At 38.8% G+C, this 20339-nt stretch overlaps 2 protein-coding genes across 3 annotated transcripts; one reads left to right on the forward strand and one right to left on the reverse strand.

Moving 5' to 3' along the window:
* Window positions 1-313: 313 nt before the first annotated feature.
* On the forward strand, window positions 314-2290 carry LOC141698162 (BES1/BZR1 homolog protein 4-like). Of its 2 annotated transcripts, XM_074502791.1 has the most exons (3): window positions 314-534; window positions 751-1008; window positions 1386-2290. In XM_074502791.1, the coding sequence occupies exons 2-3, from the start codon at window positions 778-780 to the stop codon at window positions 2070-2072; spliced, it is 918 nt and encodes a 305-aa protein (XP_074358892.1). In that variant the 5' UTR covers window positions 314-534; window positions 751-777; the 3' UTR covers window positions 2073-2290. The 2 variants fall into 2 exon arrangements, with proteins under 2 accessions (XP_074358892.1, XP_074358891.1); XM_074502790.1 differs by lacking the exon at window positions 314-534 and having other exon boundaries at window positions 592-1008.
* Window positions 2291-13538: 11248 nt separating this feature from the next.
* On the reverse strand, window positions 13539-20047 carry LOC141697317 (uncharacterized). Its single transcript, XM_074501615.1, has 5 exons — window positions 19822-20047; window positions 17648-18571; window positions 17001-17201; window positions 16570-16765; window positions 13539-14069 (listed from the first exon to the last, which is right to left on the reverse strand). Exons 1-5 carry the CDS (start codon window positions 19915-19917, stop codon window positions 13885-13887), a joined length of 1602 nt encoding a protein of 533 aa, XP_074357716.1. The 5' UTR covers window positions 19918-20047; the 3' UTR covers window positions 13539-13884.
* Between the last annotated feature and the right edge of the window lie 292 nt (window positions 20048-20339).

Here is a 20339-nt window from a genome sequence, read left to right on the forward strand (position 1 = left end):
TGAAAGTTAGAATCTGCGCCAACAATCCTCGTAATGAAAAAAAGAAAGCCTGTTGATGAGCTAATGAGTTGAGTTTGATATATTAACAGGTGTCATCTTAATATTAATATCAGGTCACAACTCACGCGTTCAGCATTGCAGCTTTGCAGATGTGTTCCATATTTTAGTGCTTTATCCACGTATTCTTAACATGGTTCCATTCATATGTTTCATCCTAGTTGTGAACTAGAACTTTTCTGCAGAAGATACTGTGTACATTCCAGGTGGAGATTGATGATTATAACTTGTGTTGTGTACATTTGGTAGTAAAAAGACTTTGAAATATTGTAAAACAAAGTAATTTTTTTAAGATGCAACTTGCAAGTTTAACATCTCTCAGTAAAGGATTTCAAAGATATATCTAGCCATTAAAAAAATACAGTCTAGAAGCATGTAAAAACGCTGTATAAAGGCCAACATTTGTGATTTTTTATAAAATATTTTTCAAGTTCTCATCCTAAATTCAGGTTAAATAAGATGAATGTTTAAGAAGAGGTAGGAGACCAAAAATATTATAGCTGAAGTCACTGAAAACTTGATATATACAAATATTTAATGTCTGTTTGTTCGCCCTTGGCACTATATATTGAACCAAGTCATGTTTATTCATCTGCTACAGTTGTGATTAATTTTCATACCATCTCTTTGTTCGAATCAACTAAAACTTCAACTGAGAGTTTAACTAATAATAACTACTACTTACTGTTGTAGATTCCGAGACGTAGACAGATAAGAACGATGGTAGCAGGAGGTGGAGGAGGAAGAGATCGATTGCTTTCGTGTAGGGAGAGAGAGAACAACAAGATGAGAGAGCGAAGGAGAAGAGCCATCACGGCAAATATATTTGCAGGACTGAGAACTCACGGAAACTACACCCTCCCTAAACACTGCGATAACAATGAAGTTCTTAGAGCTCTTTGTAGCCAAGCTGGCTGGACTGTTGAGCCTGATGGCACTACCTATCGTCAGGTATATCTTATTCTCTCTGTAACTCTTGCTCCCGAGTTTTAAAAGGAAGGAAAGCAAGTGAAGGGTAAGTAAATTAGTTTCACTTCCCTTCATAACCATGCTCCCGAGTTTTTAAAATGAGCGAAAGCAGGTGTTAATGAATGTAAATTTGACATTTTTTCGCTCCAAAACTTTCACTCCAAAAATGGGATGAAAGTACTTTACCTCCTAAACACTTCCTTCCTTCCCATTAGAAAACTCGGGAGCAGGTAGTTCATGGTCTTGGTGCAACACCTACTTGCTCAAGTCTTTTGTTTATTATTTTCTAGCAGAAACTTGTGCCCTTCTTGTTGATTAACATATAATTAAAATGGTTTTCTTAATTGTGGTATTTTAAGCACGGGGAGCTTGTGGAGGCTGTGGGAGGATCTTCACCATTAAGCCCTTGCTCGTCGTTTAACTTTAGTCCCTATGCCTCCTACCACCCTAGTCTTGGGTCCTCTTCCTTACATAGTTCAGCTTCATCCTCTTATGCTGCTAATGCACATGTAGACAGACATTCCCTCGTTCCGTGGCTCAATAAACTATCTGCATCCTCATCAGCCTCGTCCTCTTCCTTCCAGCTTCAGCAATTCTACATGCTAAATGGCTCTACCAGTACTCCTGTCACTTTTCCTATGACTTCCATAGCTGATACCCCTCGACGTACTGAAACCGGATGTAATACACCACAAAACTCTTTACTCCAGTCTTCCACCCCACTGAACCCTGCCTGTCAGATCTTTCCTAATCCTGAATGGATTAAAGGCCTTCAAATTCCAGAAAGTAGACCAGTTTCTCCCACATTAAGCCTCGCCTCTCCAAACTCATTTAGCTTCAAAGAAGTGGCCCGAGCTTTGCCAGCAAGTACTGACCAGAATGCTGATGTTTCAAATGATGAAGTGATGATAATAGATGAATTTGCATTTAGAAGCAGCATTAAGAAACAAATGAATCCATGGGAAGGTGAAAGAATTCATAAAGAGTTTTTTTCCGATGATCTTAAGCTCACTCTTGGAACCTCATGGAGCAAGTCTGACAAGTAAAAAGACGATTATAATGAACATAAGCAGAAGCATGCCACGCTATTACAAGATACTCTTCTGTAGTCTGTGCAGTCACCACTTCACTATATATCTTCTGTCCCCAGGATTCTGATTTGTTGTTACATACTAGTATAAGTGTGTATTAGTTACATATACCCTTCCCCTCGTCAAAACCCTCTATTGTGTGTAATCTGTGTAATTAATATCTTATGAAGTAGTACTGCTTATTATCTTCTCATGTACTAATATAAAATAATCTTGATATGTTCAGTGTAATTAATATCTTATGAAGTAGACACATTTATGAACACTACCAGGAAATCTAAATTGACAGCTCTGATTTGTATATGACTTGAATCTGATACAGCTTACTGATATTAATAACTTGAGAATGCAGTGTGCATTGTCTTCATTACAAGCATTCTTTTATCAGTCTTGTTTTAGTTATAACACACTCTCATCTTGGGCATATGATTGCCGGCCCGTACCATAAATGAGAAAGAATTTACTGAATAGATCATACCATAGACTTCATGGACTTTAAGTTGTTTAAAGGTGAGTTTTAAAAGCTTTCCTCCACAATGCCTACCACTTCAAGTCTAGTTCCAGCGTTGCTTTCTTTCTACAGTACAAACATTTTCAGGCATCAGTCACTTGATTTGAACATTAAACATTGATAACCACAATCATAGAAAAATGTGGCAAAAGAATCAACAATATGATCCATGTTTACATACAACCTATTCCTTCCTGTCGGCAGTAGACATCTCTAGATATTTATGTTTCAATTATTTTAAACAATTCTGAAAGTGCTAGAAAATTGCAGCTGCCGGAGGCATTAACATCTTCTGCATTGTCTACATTTGGAAGCACAAACCCAAGAATGCCCACTTTGTAAGGAAAAAACCCATTTGAGACTTAGTATAAATACAAGACAATAACCTCATTTGAAGGGGTTGACAAATTATAGCAAATAGACAATCTCCTAAAATTATAGACTAATTTCGAGCTTCTAGAACACAAGACTCGGAGACTGCAGGCTAAACTCGAACGAAAACGTGAGATTCACCGTCTCCGTCGAGAGCTCCAACAAACTACAATACAAAATGAAGATCAGGATGATGAATTCTATGACGAAGACGATGATGCCGAGTACGAGTATGAGCCGTCGGCAGAGTCGACATATTCACAACCGTGCGAGCGTCGACAGAGGACAGTGTCATCTGCCGATGTATCGCGTCAGACTGAGTCTACGGAATCTGTCTCTCATGAGGAGTTCGCCAAAATACATGAAGAAATCGCCCAGATGCGTACCATAATGAGAAATCAGTCGGGGTTTGAAACCGTCTCTGAGAGCCCCATATCGTTGGTACTCGAAAAAGCACGCATCGATAGGACGTTGAAAACTCCCGCCCTCGATCATTTCGACGGATCCTCGGACCCGTTAGCATTCCTCAATACCTTCGACGGGCGTATGGCCTTCTTCGGCCACTCAGAGGTCGCCCGGTGTCAGTTTTTCTCCACTTGCCTCCAAGGCACAACCCTTCGATGGTACAACAATTTGCCCCCTCGGTCGATTGACTCATGGGCGGCCCTAAAGAGCAAGTTTCAAGCTCGCTTCTCCAGTAACTACAAAGGAATAAATGTCACAGCTTCCCTAATGACAATGCACCAACGCTCAGGAGAAAGTCTCTGAAGTTTTCTAACCCGATTCAGAGAAGAAATAGCAGAGATTCCAGATCTAATCGAGCAAATGGCAGTCAATTTTCTGACAGCAGGCATTGATAAATCCCGCCATGGATTACTCTTAGAGGAGATCTTTGAGAAAAGACTGAAAACCTTACAAGCAGTATTTCAAATTATAGAACACCGCATGATGCTCCAAGAGGCAGTGAGTTGCATCCAGTCTCCTAAGCGCTCCTCCAGATACGAGCGACGCCGCAGCTACAGTCCGCGATCTCCCGCGCGTGACAGACGTCAAGAGCGTCGCCGATCATCACCTGGTCGTACTGTCGACCATCCACCAAGGGACAGAAGAGAGAGGGATTGGCAACCCCGCAGTCGACCAGAGAAAGAATTTACCAAACTTAACACTGAAAAAACGACCATCTTAGCGGTCCTAAAGACAGAGCCGGACTATCTTCCACCGAGACCCATGAAACTGGGTCATCCTCCAAGCTCTAGATACTGTGATTACCACGAAGATACAGGTCACACAACTGAACAATGCTTTCAACTCAGTAACCTCATCGAGGGGAAAATTCGCCGAGGACAGCTAGTGCATTATGTATAGCGGGAAGATTCTCCTCGACGTCATAGACGAGATGAAGAGGATCGGGTAATTGACGTTATCTTTGGTGGCATAGCAGCTGGGGGACTCTCTCACAATTCCCGAAAAAGCTATGCCCGAGAAGTTTTTAATGTCAATCCACCAACAACTAAGCGCCCTCGAGCAAACCCTTCTCCTGTTATTTCTTTCTCAGATGATGATTATCGCCCTGGTCTCATCGAGGGCCATCCGGACGCTCTTGTCATCACCACACGAGTGGGAAACAACACAGTAAAAAAAATGCTAGTAAAAAATGACAGCTCCGTGGATGTTCTATACCACCATGCCTTCTCCCGAATGGATCTCGGCGATCGACGCCTGGAGAATGCTCGAACTCCTTTATACGGGTTTACAGGGAATGAGGTACATGTAGTTGGAACAGTCGACATGCCGGTGCTCTTTGGTTCCCCCCCATGCCAGATTTAAAAGATGGTCAAGTTCCACGTGATCAGTGCATCCTCAAGTTTCAACGCAATATTGGGACGAACGACGATCACCGCCCTTCGAGCTATAACTTCCATCTCCCATTTGAAAATGAAATTCCCTACAGATTTTGGTATAGGAGAAATGGTAGGTGATCAAGCAACGGCTAGGCAGTGTTACCTAACCACTGTTTCTCCAAGGAAAAAGACATATGAAGATTTAGAGGTCAATCAAGTACTTGATATCGATCCAAGAGAATTGATCGACACATCTACGAGCAATTCATGCTCTCCTCTCGAGGAAACTGAAGATATAGAAGTATTTGAAGGAAACCCCGATAAAATAACAAGAATTGGCAAGAGTCTCTCCTCAGATCTCAAGAAAGAGATCACGAACCTTATCCGGGAATTCTCCGACATTTTTGCTTGGGATCCGAAGAACATGCCCGGGATTCCGGAGGTCGTGGCACGACACTCGCTGCACATTAGTAAGGACACCGGGCCTGTGCGACAAAAACACCGCATACCATCGACCAAGAGGTCGACCGACTTCTCGACGCCGATTTCATCGAGCCTGTGCAATTCCCCGCATGGATATCAAATGTGGTCCTAGTCAAGAAAAGCAATGGGAAGTTGAGAATGTGCATCGATTACTCAGATATTAATGGGGCATGCCCCAAAGATTTTTACCCTTTGCCGAATATCGACAAACTCATCGATGCTACGGCGGGAAATGAACTCATCTCCTTCATGGACGCCTTTTTAGGCTATAATCAAATTAAGATGGATTCCCACGATTGGCAACAGACCGCGTTCATCACGCATAGGGGAGTCTTTGGTTACAAGGTGATGCCCTTCGGATTAATCAATGCGGGTGCCACTTTTCAACAGACGATGGATAAAATATTCTCCTCACAAATAGGAAGGAACATGCTGATATACGTCGATGACATGATTACAAAATCAAAAGTTGCCTCAGATCATGTAACAGATCTTCGAGAAATGTTCACTAACGCAAGGGCAAACAACATGCGACCGAACCCAGCAAAATGTTCATTCGGCCTTACGACGGGTAAATTCTTAGGGTTCCTGGTCACCCAGAAAGGTATCGAGGCCGACCCAGCTCAGACAAAAACAATTCCGGAAATGGACAAACCAAGATCCATCAAAGACCTACAAAAACTCACCGGGTGTATAGTCGCGCTTCGAAGGTTCATCCCTCAATCCTCGAAGAGGTGCCTCCCCTTTTTCTCTGCAATGAAGAAAGCTTCTAAATCATCACAGTTTGAATGGAATGAAGATTGTGAAAAGAATTTTACGGAATTAAAAATATTTTTGACAAATCCCCCAGTTTTAACTTGGCCCTTAACTGGCGAGCCGCTACGAGTGTATCTCTCGGCCTCTGACGAAACTGTTGCGGCAGTATTGGTTCGTGTCGATGAAGGAAAAGACATTCCTGTATACTACATCAGTCACTCACTTCGGGACGCGGAAACAAGGTATCCACAAGTTGAAAAGCTCGTATACGCCCTCGTTGTCGCGAGCCGAAAGCTTCGGCATTATTTTCAAGCGAGAGAAATCCATGTTCTCACCAACCTACCTCTGAAAAGAATTATGCACAAGCCCGATATAACGGGCAGGCTTGCAGCCTGGACCATAGAGCTAAGCCAATTCTACATCGAGTACAAACCTCGAACGACGATCAAAGCCCAGGTTCTCTCAGATTTCGTCGCTGAATGCCAGTTCAAATCCAAAGCACAAAAGCCAGAGGACGACCAATCACGCCCGTGGCTTTTATTTGTAGATGGTTCCTCGACATCCAACTCTGGAGGAGCGGGGGTTATATTAATTAGTCCAGAAGGTTTCAAAATCCAACAAGCCCTCATATTCGGATTCTCCGCCACAAACAATGTGGCTGAATACGAGGCACTCATCGCAGGACTAAAGCTCGCGTCCGATCTTGAAGCAGAGGTCATCGATATATTTGGAGATTCTCAATTGGTCTCTAGACAGATAAATGGTGAATTTAAGACACATAATGAAAGGATGGCCTAATACCTGACAAGAACACAAGAGCTACTTAATAAAGTCTCTTCATGGAAATGTCAAACGTCGACAGAGAGGGGAACCAGTGGGCCGACTCTCTGGCCAAACTGGCATTATCCAATCTTCCTGTTAACCTCAGCCCGATATACGTCGATGTCTTAGCGACCCCCTCCATCGATGAAGTGTCAGTTAATCAGATCCAGACTAAGCTCGATTGGCGCTAACCTTTCCTCGACTACATCATCGACAACAAGCTGCCTGAACATAAAACGGAGGCTCGCGCACTTATGTTCAAAGCCAGAAACTACTGTGTTATGGGTTCAGCGTTATATCGACGTGCTCTCTCTGAACCACTACTCCGTTGCTTGTCTCTGGAAGAAGCTCTCCAAGCGATTGTTGAGATACATACAGGAATCTGTGGTGAGCATCTAGGAGGGAAATCCTTAGCCCTTAAAGTAATCAGACAAGGTCTATTCTGGCCCACAATTAGAAAGGACTGTGAAGATTATGTCAAAAAATGCCAAACATGTCAACTCCATGGAAATGTAAACCGTCGACGCACGACCGAGCTAAATTCGATACGCAGTCCATGCCCCTTTTTCCAATGGGGAATAGATATTGTGGGTCCCTTTCCAAAATCCAAAAATCAGTGCCAATACATCGTAGTTGCTGTGGATTACGCAACCAAATGGGTTGAAGCAAAACCCCTCTCCAAGATCCGAGAAAAGGAAATGATAGAATTATTTATGGAATATATTGTCTTTCACTTTGGGATCCCCAGAATCCTAGTTTCTGATAATGGCACTCAGTTTGTAGGGAAGCAGTTCGAGAAGGCCCTGCTTGAATTAAAAGTCCAACATATCAAGGCATCTGTAGCATACCCCCAAGCTAATGGACTAGCAGAAGTAACAAATAGAACCATCCTGCAAGGTTTGAAGAAAAGAATTGAAGAAATACCCCGGTGTTGGGTCGACGAACTCCCGAATGTGTTGTGGTCGTATAGAACAACCCCCCGAAGCGCAACAGGTGAAACTCCTTTCCGCCTTGCTTACGGAGTTGACGCTGTCATACCCGTTGAGATAAGTCTAACTTTACCACGGATCGATGTGTTCGACCCTGTTCTATCCCTCGAAGGTCTACGACTTCACAATGATTTGCTAGAAGAAATAAGGGAAGAAGCCAGAATGCGGATGATCGCCCAACAGGAAAAAACTGCAAGATACTTCAACAAAAAGGTCAAGCCCAAAGACTTCAAGGTTGACGACCTCGTCCTAAGGAATTCCGCGACATCACAACCCACTGTTTCAGGAAAATTCAAACCAACGTGGGAAGGGCCTTATCGGATCTCGAAGGTGGTAAGTGCGGGGACCTATGAACTTACGCACCTCGACGGCAAGCCCATCAAAAACGCCTGGAATGGGATTCATCTCAAAAAGTTCTACCAGTAATTTAATTTCATCTGTAGCTCGTTATCTTGAGGCAGTTAATGCCATACCAAAGACAAACCCTCGATGCAATGAGGGTCGTTATGAGACCCCCATCGAGGGGCGGTTAAGTTATGACAAATGAATGCTTTTAACTTATTTCAAGGAGTAAGGAACATAAATATCGATTTACTTTATCTCTTGCACAAACAACAAAAATAAAAGGATAACCCTCGAAAACTTTCACCAACATAAACATTTCTTATAATTTTTTTGCAGCTAATATTCTGAATATATGTTAAAATAAGCTTTGGTTCACAGATTAATCTGAAAATATCTAGACAGGCAATTAAAGATTCAAGACTATTCAATTTTAGACAAATATTTATACAGGCTACCCACATCAATATGTCGGGCAAGATCAAATCCTTCTCGTAATATAAACAAAACCAGTATATTCATCAGTGTACTTCCAGTTCCTTCAGCCACATGAAGGCCATATCCGAATTTCTGCCTCTTCAAAATTGCAGATTTAGCAGTCAGATATGATTTACGACTTCGGTGACTTCAAATTCGATAAATGGCTTAATATTTCAGACTCGTGACAGGGAGAGGATAAAGCAATCAATATAAAAAACCAGATCATGGAGCATGTATTTGAAAATTACCCAAACTTGCCAAGTCTAATACTTACTACAAATCCATCATCCGGTGTCATCAATAAAATTCTTGAGTTCATAAAAGCGCTTAATTCAATTACAAAGATCCACGGGGCATACCCCGCCTTCACGCATCATTGCCCTTCGATGCAAGATCCCGAAGATAATCCTCGAAAGCATGACCTTCGACAGCGAAACCAGCCTCCTACATCCGTCGATAACATCTTCCATAACCATCGCCTAAAGCATCGGCGATATCTTCCACACCTTTCTCTACCTCACGCTTCAAATTTTCATTCTCCTTTACTATCAACCTATACGAGCTATCCATCCCCTCAACCTGTCAATCCAAGCCTTGACGCTTGTTCTTCTCCTCATCAAGTTCTTTCTCGACTTCGCGAAGTCGACCCTCGAGCTCCGGCACCCTTTCACTCGATGTCTTCTCAGCAGCTTCCATCTCCGCAATTTTCCTCGAGAACGCAGTATTGGCTTTAGCCAAGTCACCCACCCTTTTCTCGAGCTCCGTAAAACCAGCCCCGATTTTCTTCTTTTCCCCCTTCAGAGCAGCAATCTCATCCTCTAACTTAGAACGAGCCTCGCCATCGACATCAGCCTTGTAATCCTCCACAATGTGCATAAAATCGGAAAGGAACTTCACAAAAAAAAATGAATGATGATGATGAAGTAAATAAACATAGAATACAGTTGGCAAGTGATGTGTGGCATGCAAAAAAAAAGGGAGAGAGAGGGGGTTGAAAGAAGGAAGTACGCATACCCGTCCAACCCGACTTTTACATCGATCAACAAGATCCTCATGCCTTCGACCCTCATACGCCACCGAATCTTGAGGAAGATTGAAAAGATTAAGCACCCTCAAAGGCACGGTGGATCCACCCGTCCATCGTTCAGAGGGCTGAATCTCGACCCTCATCACCTCCTTCTTAGAGCGCGGGTCAACAGTATTCCCCATAAAAACCTTATTTCCAGCAACCGTCAAAGTCTTGTTTACTCCCTCGGCAGCAACCTCCTGACCACCAACCAAGACCTCATTTTCTTCTCTTCAAAGACGCTTACGAGGGTTAACCTCCACACGGACGATGTCCGACACAACCCTTTCATTATCTTCGACCACCTTATTCCCTTGATCATCGAGCAATTCTATAGAAACCGAATGAGGAACCCCCGACGGTCCAGGTTTAGCCGCATCAGAAGGCTTCCTCGAAGCACGTTGCAACAACAGCATCATTGCCTTATCCATCCCTTCTCGAACCCAACCGTCTAAAACCTTTTTCAAAGAAGCTCCTGCCACTGAAACATAAAAGTAAAAAGAAGCAAATCAGAGACTCTATATATACACATATAAAAACAAACAAACAAGAGTTTACGGTAACAACTACAAAAACAAAACAAATCACATAAACAAAATAGGGGCAACAACAAATAAGACATCCCCCTTACAATCGTGCATTTCCAAAAAGCCAGAATCCTTCAAGTCTAAATGCGTATACCACGTTCTCGACCCATGAAACTCATCGAGATAAGCAGTATTGTGTTTCTCCAAGTTGTTCAAATAATCGATCGTACCCTGACTAACCCTCCCACTAGGTTTTACAAATACCAAATCAGGACCCCCAACGAACAACCATTGAGTGTGATAACGGGAGTTCGACGATCTAACGCTAACAATCTTTATCCTCTTACGACGAGAATCGAAGTATACTTGCCCGCCATAATAACGCACACCATAAATAGAGAAAAACAACTTCAGAGTCGACGGTCGACCCTTATCACAACATAATGCCACGAAACCACTTAACTGAGCAATAGAATTCGGCGTCAACTGCCCAAGGCCGCACCCGATAGCCTCATACATCGTCAGGAAAAAGGGATGCATCGGGAAATGAAGACCAAATTGAAACATAATCATTGTAACTCCATGCATTCCGAACTCGGGCATCATCCAAACCCTCTCATCAGCTGTCGGCACCCGGTACCGATAACCATTAGCCAGGTCGATATAACTCTTCAACTTGCTCACAGGAGGGTCGGCGGTGATGTAATAACTAAGATAATTCAGACTAGGTTTACTCTCAAACTTGATCCTACCTAACTGAAGGCTCTCCTCGACTACCCTATTCCTGAAATCTAGGGTATGAGGACTTAGGGGAGGAGAAGGCAAAAGACCGACAGGCATACCCCTTAGAACTCATCGCTCTCTAGAAAATCAAAAGATCCACACTGACCTAAATCCGGAATTTCAAGATTATCCAAGTTCAAAACAGACTCTTCATCACCCTCCTCTAAGGGTCGCTTCCCAGGATCCCGATTGGAAGCACTACGCGAAGATGACGACGAGGAAAAGTCGGCCATTTTAAGTTCGCAAACTATAGACAAGTACGATTGACTCACAAATAAGAAGGAAGAAAAAAAAGAGAAAGAAGATAACTTACAAGCGGTTTGTGAACGGAGGGCGTGCAACAGCTGCTTTTTAGATGGCCTGGGAGGAAACCGAAGAGTCTAGTCTGCCAATCTGCAAAGAAACTTGAAAAAATAAATTCAAAAACACACATGAACAACTATATATATGTCCAATAAAAAAGAAAAAGAAAAGAAAGAGAGCAACAACAAGACAAGAAAACATTGTTTTTATTTCTTTTTCGGACACACACATTTCACTTCTATCTTAAGTTTACAATTGCTTTTTATTTTCTTGTTTGTTCTTTCTTATCATCCCTGTTCATTTTATTACCCTATCCGATCACTAACTTCATGCAGGTACCGAAGCAAAATCTCAAAATTCAAAGCGCAAAAATGAAGAAGTAGAAAAACGCAAATCTAAAGATATTGCGCAAACTGGGAGGGGGACAAATGTTGGACCAGGACAATAGGGCCCAAATGAATTATAGTTAGGATAATTGTGAAATATAATGTAAAGCCCAAGAAGGCCCACTTTGTAAGGAAAAATCCCATTTGGGACTTAGTATAAATAAAAGACAACAACCTCATTTGAAGGGTTGGCAAATTATAGCAAATAGACAATTTTTCTAAAATTATAGTCTAATAATATAATAATATTGTTGGTACATCACTTTGTTTAATTAAAGTTCTTAAAGAAGGTTTTGTCTTTTAGCTGATATTCTTTTATTGATATTGCATGTCTGAAATTATTAGTTATATTAACATTTCACTATATATAATTAATAAAAAAAATACATTGCCAAAAGAAATTAGAATAAATTATGTACTATTTAAATAAAAGATTGCTGACCCTCGGATCACCCTCAGATAACAACCATGAGGTTAAAACAAATACAATACAAGCGGGGTTATTTTTGTAAATACATGAGGGAGATTCAATTATTACAAAAATGTCATAGTTCATTTGTATAGAAAATTGTTATAATGTATGTCAACGTCAGATCCAGATTTCTCTTTAAATAATACAAATGCTAAAGTTTATAATGTTTTTAAAGTTTTCAAAGTAACTAGCTACACAAAAACACTGAACTTGGTTATCTTGGTTTATATGAATAAACATATGCAATATTTTTCAATGACATAAAAAGAACAGTACCATTCATCTTGTGACTAGCACAAGTGTCTTTTATTGTGATTTTTAGTTTATTTGGATCTTTAAATCGTAAAACTCGCAGCTTTGTTCCTCCTGAACGTGAAAATGAAGAGAGTTATGTATGTCTCATTGAGAGTTATACTCCCAGTTACAAACGTTTCAGGTTTCTATGCTTTATCACATCCTCTTGAATTTATATTTTATTATGGTTGTAACCTTTATCTCATTATAAGTAACTCTAATTTTCATTTTTTTACATTTTTATAAAGGCTCTATTGGGTTTTTTTTAATTCATTTTTATGTTAATTGTTAAAGGTGTTGTGTACCTTCTATTTGGAGATTGATTATTACATTGGTGTGCACAAAGATTAAGTAATGTAGAACAATAATTTTATCAATTGTAGTACTTCAATTAAGTTTTCCCATCTGATATTATTTAAATTTATGTGTGTGCTGCTAGAAAAAGTTATTCTCATAAGTTATATACCTGCCTCTCATGAGTTTAGATAATTATATTTATCCATAAACAAAAATTTGTGGCCAGCTTCTTAGCCTTAACACCATATATACAGGTAACAGGTTCACCCCAAGAATCTAGCTACATGTTAACTGGCTCTAGTCACCGAAAGTACCGGATGTAAGCCTTGTTAGAATACTAATACAAGATCCTGGAAAGAGCCTTCTTCTGACAAGCCTCGATTCTCCAACACTCAGTCTCGTCTCTCCATATCCTCATTTGTCTTAGTTGTGGCCCAAGCAGGTGATGGTTCTCGCATGTTGATCTCTGGAAAGAGTGGGACGTGCTCTCAAAGTTTGCCAACAAGTACAAACAGAATACTGATGTTTCAACGGATGAAGCGATGATAATAGATGAATTCGCAGCGAAAAATAATACAGCTAATTGATATTTATAATTTGAGCACTGTACCTCGTTGTCATTATTATTATATGCATTCTTAGCCAACTCTTATTTCAATCATACATAACATACACACGAACCAAAAATGCGAGACAATTCACTAATTAAATCTTATCATATAAACTTGTTGAACTTTCAGCTGTTCCAGGGAGTAATTTGAATTTATAAACTCCTTAGAACTGTGCAACCATGAATTTATATACAATGAAGAGCTTTAAAAGCTTTCACCACAGTGCATTACACTTCAAGTCTAATTCCAATCGGCCTTTCTTTCTACTGTACAACCATTTTCAGGGACCAGTCACTTGATCTTGAACATTAAATAGACGATAACCACAATAATAGACAAAGATGGCAAAAGAATCGACAACATGACCTTGTTTTACACTGATTCATCACTTCTCGTGGCAGTAAATATCTTGTTAATCCGTATTCTTCACAATCATATCCCAATTTTTTTAAACAATTCTGACAGTGCACGGTAGAGAACTGCAGCTGCTGGAGGCCGTGGCAATGATCCAAGAAGGATATCAGATGTATTAATAGAAGGTTTACCATAGAATCTACGGTTTTCTTGCATGCGGGTAGCCACCATGGTCCCCTCTAGAGAGCACCCAACAAATGCACCTGCTTAAAATGATAAAAAGTACGGTTCAAATCATCTTCACATCACCGTGGAATTATGTTTACATGATGAAAAAACATTCATCTCACCCACCCAAGCACTTTAAGCAGGCAGCATGCACGGAAGTGAAACGACTTATAAATAAATATACAAATATTTGTTTTTTGACAGAATTGAAAACACACAATGGTATATATATAATTCCGAAACATTGCAGTATTTTTTTGAGACACCTCATGTTTAAGTTTATCATAATGCTCAAATTTTATGATTAGAAGACCCCAAATTAGTATTACTCTGGTATTACTCTGTTCTGCAGAAGGGGTCTTGGTTTAATTTTCGAAGGCAGAACCATATGAAAATTATGAGTTACTATAAACATTCTAATATTATTTAGAAGGAAAAATATTTACCCTACAGATTCTTTTATTAAATCAAAAGTCAATATGCCATCAATTGACTTCAAAGTTCACAATATAATCATTTGCATGGTGATGCCGCGCATAAAATAATTTACATTAGTTGTTCATTACTTCGTTAATATTTAGATATAAGTATGTGTTTAATTAGTAATTTTATTATCTAGTTAGAAATATATTCTATAAAACAAACAAATAAATATATATATAGTAGATAATTAATAGGTATCAACTATTGCTAAAAGAATTTGTTTCCTTTTATCTTTTTTTTTACTTAGCCTCCAAGTTACTAGTTCACCAAGTCTTGGGATTTCTACATAAACAATTGTAATCGTTTTTATTGCACAAAGTTGAATATTATGAATTAAATCTGCGAATTTATTGTGTTTCTTTCTGATTCTCTGCGGAGATAGGCCCATAACCCCTACTTTAACCTATCCCTAACCCTTGTCCTACATAAGTGGTATCAAGAGCCACTGTTCCTTCACCTAAACCTATTATCAAATACCTTGCCTACAATCCAGCTGAACAAAAAAAGAAAAAAAAACAAAAGCCAGCAGCCGCCGCCAACAGCAGCCACCAGCAGCCTCCATCAGTCACCCCAGCAGCTCCTTACTCACCTAAAACCCTAATTCTGGTCATATATCTATATTAGATATATAGAAGCCTAATTGTTTATCGCAAGAGAATCAGGAAATATGGAAGAATTGAAAAATAATCAGGCTTGTATATATCTAATATAGATATGACCAGAATTAGGGGTTTTAGGTGAGTAAGGGGCTGTTGGGGTGACTGATGGAGGCTGGTGGCGGCTGGTGGCTTTTCTTTTTTTCTTTTTCTTTTTTTGTTGGTTAAATTGTAGGTAAATAATAAGTTTAGGTGAAGGAACCTGATGCAGGACAGGGTCGGGGAAAGGGTAAAACAAGGGGATAAGGCCTATCTCCACATAGAATCAGCAAGAAACACACAAAAATTCACCGATTTTAATTCATATTAATCAAACAATTCTCTTCAATAAATCAGATTACAATTGTTTATATAGAACTCCTAAGACTTGGCGAACAAGTAACTTGGAGGCTAAGTACAATCAAAGATAAAAGGAAATAAACCCTTTTACCAATAACTGATACCTATTAATTATCTACTACCATATATATGTTTATTTTATAGAATATTCCTAACTACAAACGTACTTATATCTAAATAACATAATAAAATACAACTAAGTTAATTATTTTATGCTTCACAACAATCATGATGAGTATGTTAAAACTAAGCAACAAAAGGAGCATGACGTGTTTGTTTGTGAAAAAGAAATCCAGGCCAAAGTGAATTTGGTTGAGGATATCGATTTTGTAATTTCAAAATGATTTTATAAAGTCAAGCGTGAAGATATATCTCAATGGGTTCCACAAATTAATGTCCAAATCATATGGAGTCCCATATGAGAATTATGGATTCTTCTTTATTATAAAACTCGTGACCGAGTTTTTTTAAAGGAGAGGAGAATGATACGGAGCATAAAATAATTAAATTAGTTGTTAATTACTTCATTATAATATTTAGATATAAGTATGTGTTAAGTAAGTAATTTTATTATCTTGTTAGAAATATTCTATTATATATATATAATTATTAGGTATCAGTTATTGCTAAAATGATTTGTTTCCTTTTATCTTTAATTTTACTTAGTCTCCAAGTTACTTGTTCACGGAGTCTTGAGAATTCTATATAAACAATTGTAATAGTTTTTGTTGAATAGAGTTGAATATTATGAATTGAATCTGAGGATTTATTGTGTTTGATTCTCTGCGGAGATAGGCCCATATCCCCTAGTTTAACCTATCCCTAACCCTTTTCCTACATCACATGGCACACGGGAGTAACTTACATATCAAAAGGCCACATATCAACTGTTCTAAACATACACTTGCACAACAATAATTGGAATAATGAGAAAAAGTTACAAATAACAAGGAGATGGAATGTTGATATAATCATAAGATACATGTCAGAGGACGATGACCATGGACCTGAACAATGTCAAAATTGAAAAGAGCACACTTATGTAGACAACACATACCTTTACTGCAGCTGTAAGTATAACATGCAGCATAACCCCCATCCCCAGCTCGTAAATCAGCCCCTGCAGCTCTTCCAACAATACCAACAGCTGCACTTAAACCAGCTCCAATTGAAAAGTGCATGTTTCCTCCAAACATTCTTACTGCCTCGCGTGTTCGTAACACAATTATAAAATCTGTCACTTCCCCACCAACCTGCTTGATATTAAAAGATCACTTTAGAGAAAGAAACTGTGATCTGAATAGATACAGAAACTGCAGCTCAGGATCTCCCAAGAAGTTCTAGTATGAAATGTTCTGTTTATAGGTTGGTGTGGGAGTAGGATACATAATCCTTATAGAATATTATAGTCTAAGAAGTGCGAAATATGCCATTTGATACTGTCAAGGAGTAAGTTTTAAGAAAGAAACATAGTTACACATATTATACCTGAGCTCCCCAACCAATGCCAAAAGAAGAAATAGCAGATGGTGGAGACCAAGATCCATCTTCTCTACGAGCAACAACTATCCCTGTGCCAATGTTGTAGGTCACCATCATACCAACTTTGGCAATTGATAGAATTGCAAGCCCTTTTGCTTGCTTTAATATAGCATCTGGTATGGATTTTTCAGGTGTCAACGAGCCAACCTAAAAAGTGATTGCCCCACTTATGAATCATAAAAGTGTTGCAAGACTAACCATTTAGTTATGAATCCATTTCAAATGTACCAAAATAATATCAAGCCATAAACAATAAACACGTAAATTTCTTAAAACATAGCTCTGGCTTTACTGTTAGAGCAGTTGCCATACTCTCTAATCTCTATGAGGAAGAAACTTTTTCACTCTGAATAGGATAAATCTCTAAAGTCGGAAGGTAATTTATAGAGCTTAAACTGGTAAAAGCAAGAAGTACCAAAATAATTAACTAAAGCCTAATTAGTCCAAGCTAAGATGGCTACTCATCAGAGCGGATAAAGCTGAGTGCAAAGATTATAAATATTTTTTAAATATAACCAGATGGATATCTGTTCAAATTGGTGAGCGTTAAACTAATAATCTTTATACGTAACATTAAACACATCAGGCAATACCTTTTCATAGCCTCGAATGGTGTTTGCAGCTTTATAGATTTCATACTCCATGGACTGGCCCCATGGGAAATTAAGCCATGATCTAAGTGTACTGAGGTCTGTCAGATCATTGGTTGGTGCTTGTGCCGCACGGCTAACTTGGTCCATCAGATGTGACTGGACTGATTCCAGCCGAACACAACATACATCACAGACACGTTCCGGATTCTCCTTTCGGAACTTAGGAGGCAATAAGCTTCTTCCTTTAGAACATTCGTTGCAATAAAGCCCTCCACAGAAGCGGCAATGATGTCTGGAGCACATAATAGGATGAAAACGAACATTACATAGCATACAAGCAGAAGCAGCACTGTCAGCTAACCACTTAGGAGGAGGTGCTTCAAGGATTTCCTGTATGCTGCTAAAATTAGCCTCTGTAAGAGTTTGAGACATCTCTTTCCAAGTTTGCTCAAGAAGAAGGTGGTTTGTTAGCCAGGTAATTTGGCATGCACGAGCATCACCAGAAGCAAGGGCACTGACTTTTCCTCTAGCCGCCAGTAACATGTCAAGAACCACATCCCACATAGTCATTTCCCTATCTTCTCCATCAAACTGTTCCCAGCCCAGGTCACTATCAGGTGTGTACCCACCATTTAAGCACAGTCCTCTATTCCATTCTTTACGTTCAGCTTCTGACATTGGTGGGACTGAAACTGGTATCCAGACACCAGTTTCCTCAAAGAGAGGGGGATCATAACAAAAATATTCACTTTGGTTATTATTGTTAGTATCTGAATCATAGTGAACAGAACGTGACACACTTGTGACATTGACGTCAGATGAAAAACTTGCACCATCTGTTGGTTTTGTCTCTTCTTTGGATAGATGTCTGCTAGGCCCTTTCAACTCACTAGCTTGGTTCTGCTCTTCTAAGTCACTATCAACCTGAACTCCGAAACAAGTATCTCATCATTCAACAAGAAATGACATAGAATTTGTATTGGAGAATATACTAATCCTAGTAATGAAGTAGTGCCTGGTGTTAAAAGATGTAACTAATTAAAAGATCACATTAATAGAGATAACTAGTAACCATTATGCTTCAGCTATAACGAGAGCTTTACTTAATTTGCAAGTGCATATTGGAACCCTAACTTGACACTTCTATTTTTTCATCAGAATACATGCTCCGTCAACTATGCCCCGCAAGTAACAGGAAAATCTTTACTTAATTTCTTTAATATGCAAATAACTACTAATAAATTAGTACAAAACCGGTAATCATTATCTGTGATATACTTCTAAAGTCCATTCCAATTAAAGGATCATCTAAAGCGTTCTAATTTCTGAAATAGGGACTTCACAACACATTGATAAATCCTGGTCTTCAAATTGTGATAAAAAGTTACTTATTTGCAAACAAAAATATCTGTTGCCATTTACACCAACTCAAATACCAAGGGAAATTCATCAGTTTCTGCTTCATATCAGTAGCAATATATCTAGTAGCAATCAAGTCTATCTCAAAGAAAACGTTCTAATCACAAATCGAGAGCATAATTAGCATTTAAACTTCAGTTTTTTCAACATCAAAATATACTATGCACTTCCAACTACCTCCAACTAGAAATTACGAAAATGAGTAAATAAGCATTCGAGACAACAAAACCCCAAATAAGCAATCATGATCAGTAAAAATTCAATCTTTGCACACAGACAAAACAAATACCTCAAATTATTTCAACATAAATTACAACCCACCTACTAACAAACAATCCTAATCACCATCCTAAACTCGCGTAAAACTGGGCTATTTTGTTATACAACAAACAATCATCAAAATTAACAAGAAACATCAAAACCCAACTAAATTCATCAACTTTACACAAATCCAACACCACCCATGTTAAAAAGTTCCAATCTTTATTTAAATTTCATAAACAATTCAATAAACAGAAACAAAAAAGCTTGTGTAAAACTGGGCTATTTTGTTATACAACAAACAATCTTTAAAATTACCAAGAAAAATAAAAAAACTAACTAAATTCATCAACTTTAAACAAATCCAAGACCACCCATGTTAAAAAGTTCAAAACTTTATCTAAATTTCCTAAACAATTCAACAAACAAAAACAAAAAAAAATCATAAACACAAAAAAATATGTGTAGAACAGTGGAGAAAATGAAAAAAATACCGATAAAGAGCGAAAATTGTGATCAAAGTCATGAAGATGGATTAAAGGGTATTGAATTTTGGTGTCAGGAGCTTCCATTAATCCATTAGACGGCATGTGTTGGATTACAGTTGAAGATATATACACACATATTTTGTACGTAAATTACGAATGAATTTATAATATAGTGGCGTGATGAATGGAATAATAGTAAATTAAGAAGTTTATTTGTTTAGGGAAACTGTGAGCAATTGCTCAGCAATCATTGATTTTAACTTTAGCAATCTATTAATTTTTTTCTGTAAATTCTGTCTAGGACGAGTTTTTTTTTGACAAATACGGCCCCGTGAGTTTGTATTCTTACGATTGAATATTTATTCACGAAAATTTTCGGAGAAATGAGAGGATCGAACATCGCGAGATAAAAAGGATAAATTTTTAAATACTTGAATTATCGAACCGTGTTCATTTAGGACCAGTTATTACTTAAGAAAAATGTAAAAATATAGGTAGTCATTCTCAAATATATGCTTTATGGT

Source organism: Apium graveolens, chromosome 11 (genome assembly GCF_009905375.1).
Source record: "Apium graveolens cultivar Ventura chromosome 11, ASM990537v1, whole genome shotgun sequence".
Lineage (NCBI taxonomy): Eukaryota > Viridiplantae > Streptophyta > Magnoliopsida > Apiales > Apiaceae > Apium > Apium graveolens.

What these genes read in the sequence shown, in the direction of transcription:
- LOC141698162 (XM_074502791.1), top strand. Translation starts at nt 778, where the DNA reads ATGGTAGCAGGAGGTGGAGGAGGAAGAGATCGATTGCTTTCGTGTAGG. An exon ending in ATGGCACTACCTATCGTCAG is followed by an intron (nt 1,009 to 1,385) that starts GTATATCTTATT and finishes TGGTATTTTAAG; the next exon opens with CACGGGGAGCTTGTGGAGGC.
- LOC141697317 (XM_074501615.1), bottom strand. Translation starts at nt 19,917, where the DNA reads ATGCCGTCTAATGGATTAATGGAAGCTCCTGACACCAAAATTCAATAC. An exon ending in CCATTCGAGGCTATGAAAAG is followed by an intron (nt 17,202 to 17,647) that starts GTATTGCCTGAT and finishes ATCACTTTTTAG; the next exon opens with GTTGGCTCGTTGACACCTGA. An exon ending in TACTTACAGCTGCAGTAAAG is followed by an intron (nt 14,070 to 16,569) that starts GTATGTGTTGTC and finishes CATTTTAAGCAG; the next exon opens with GTGCATTTGTTGGGTGCTCT.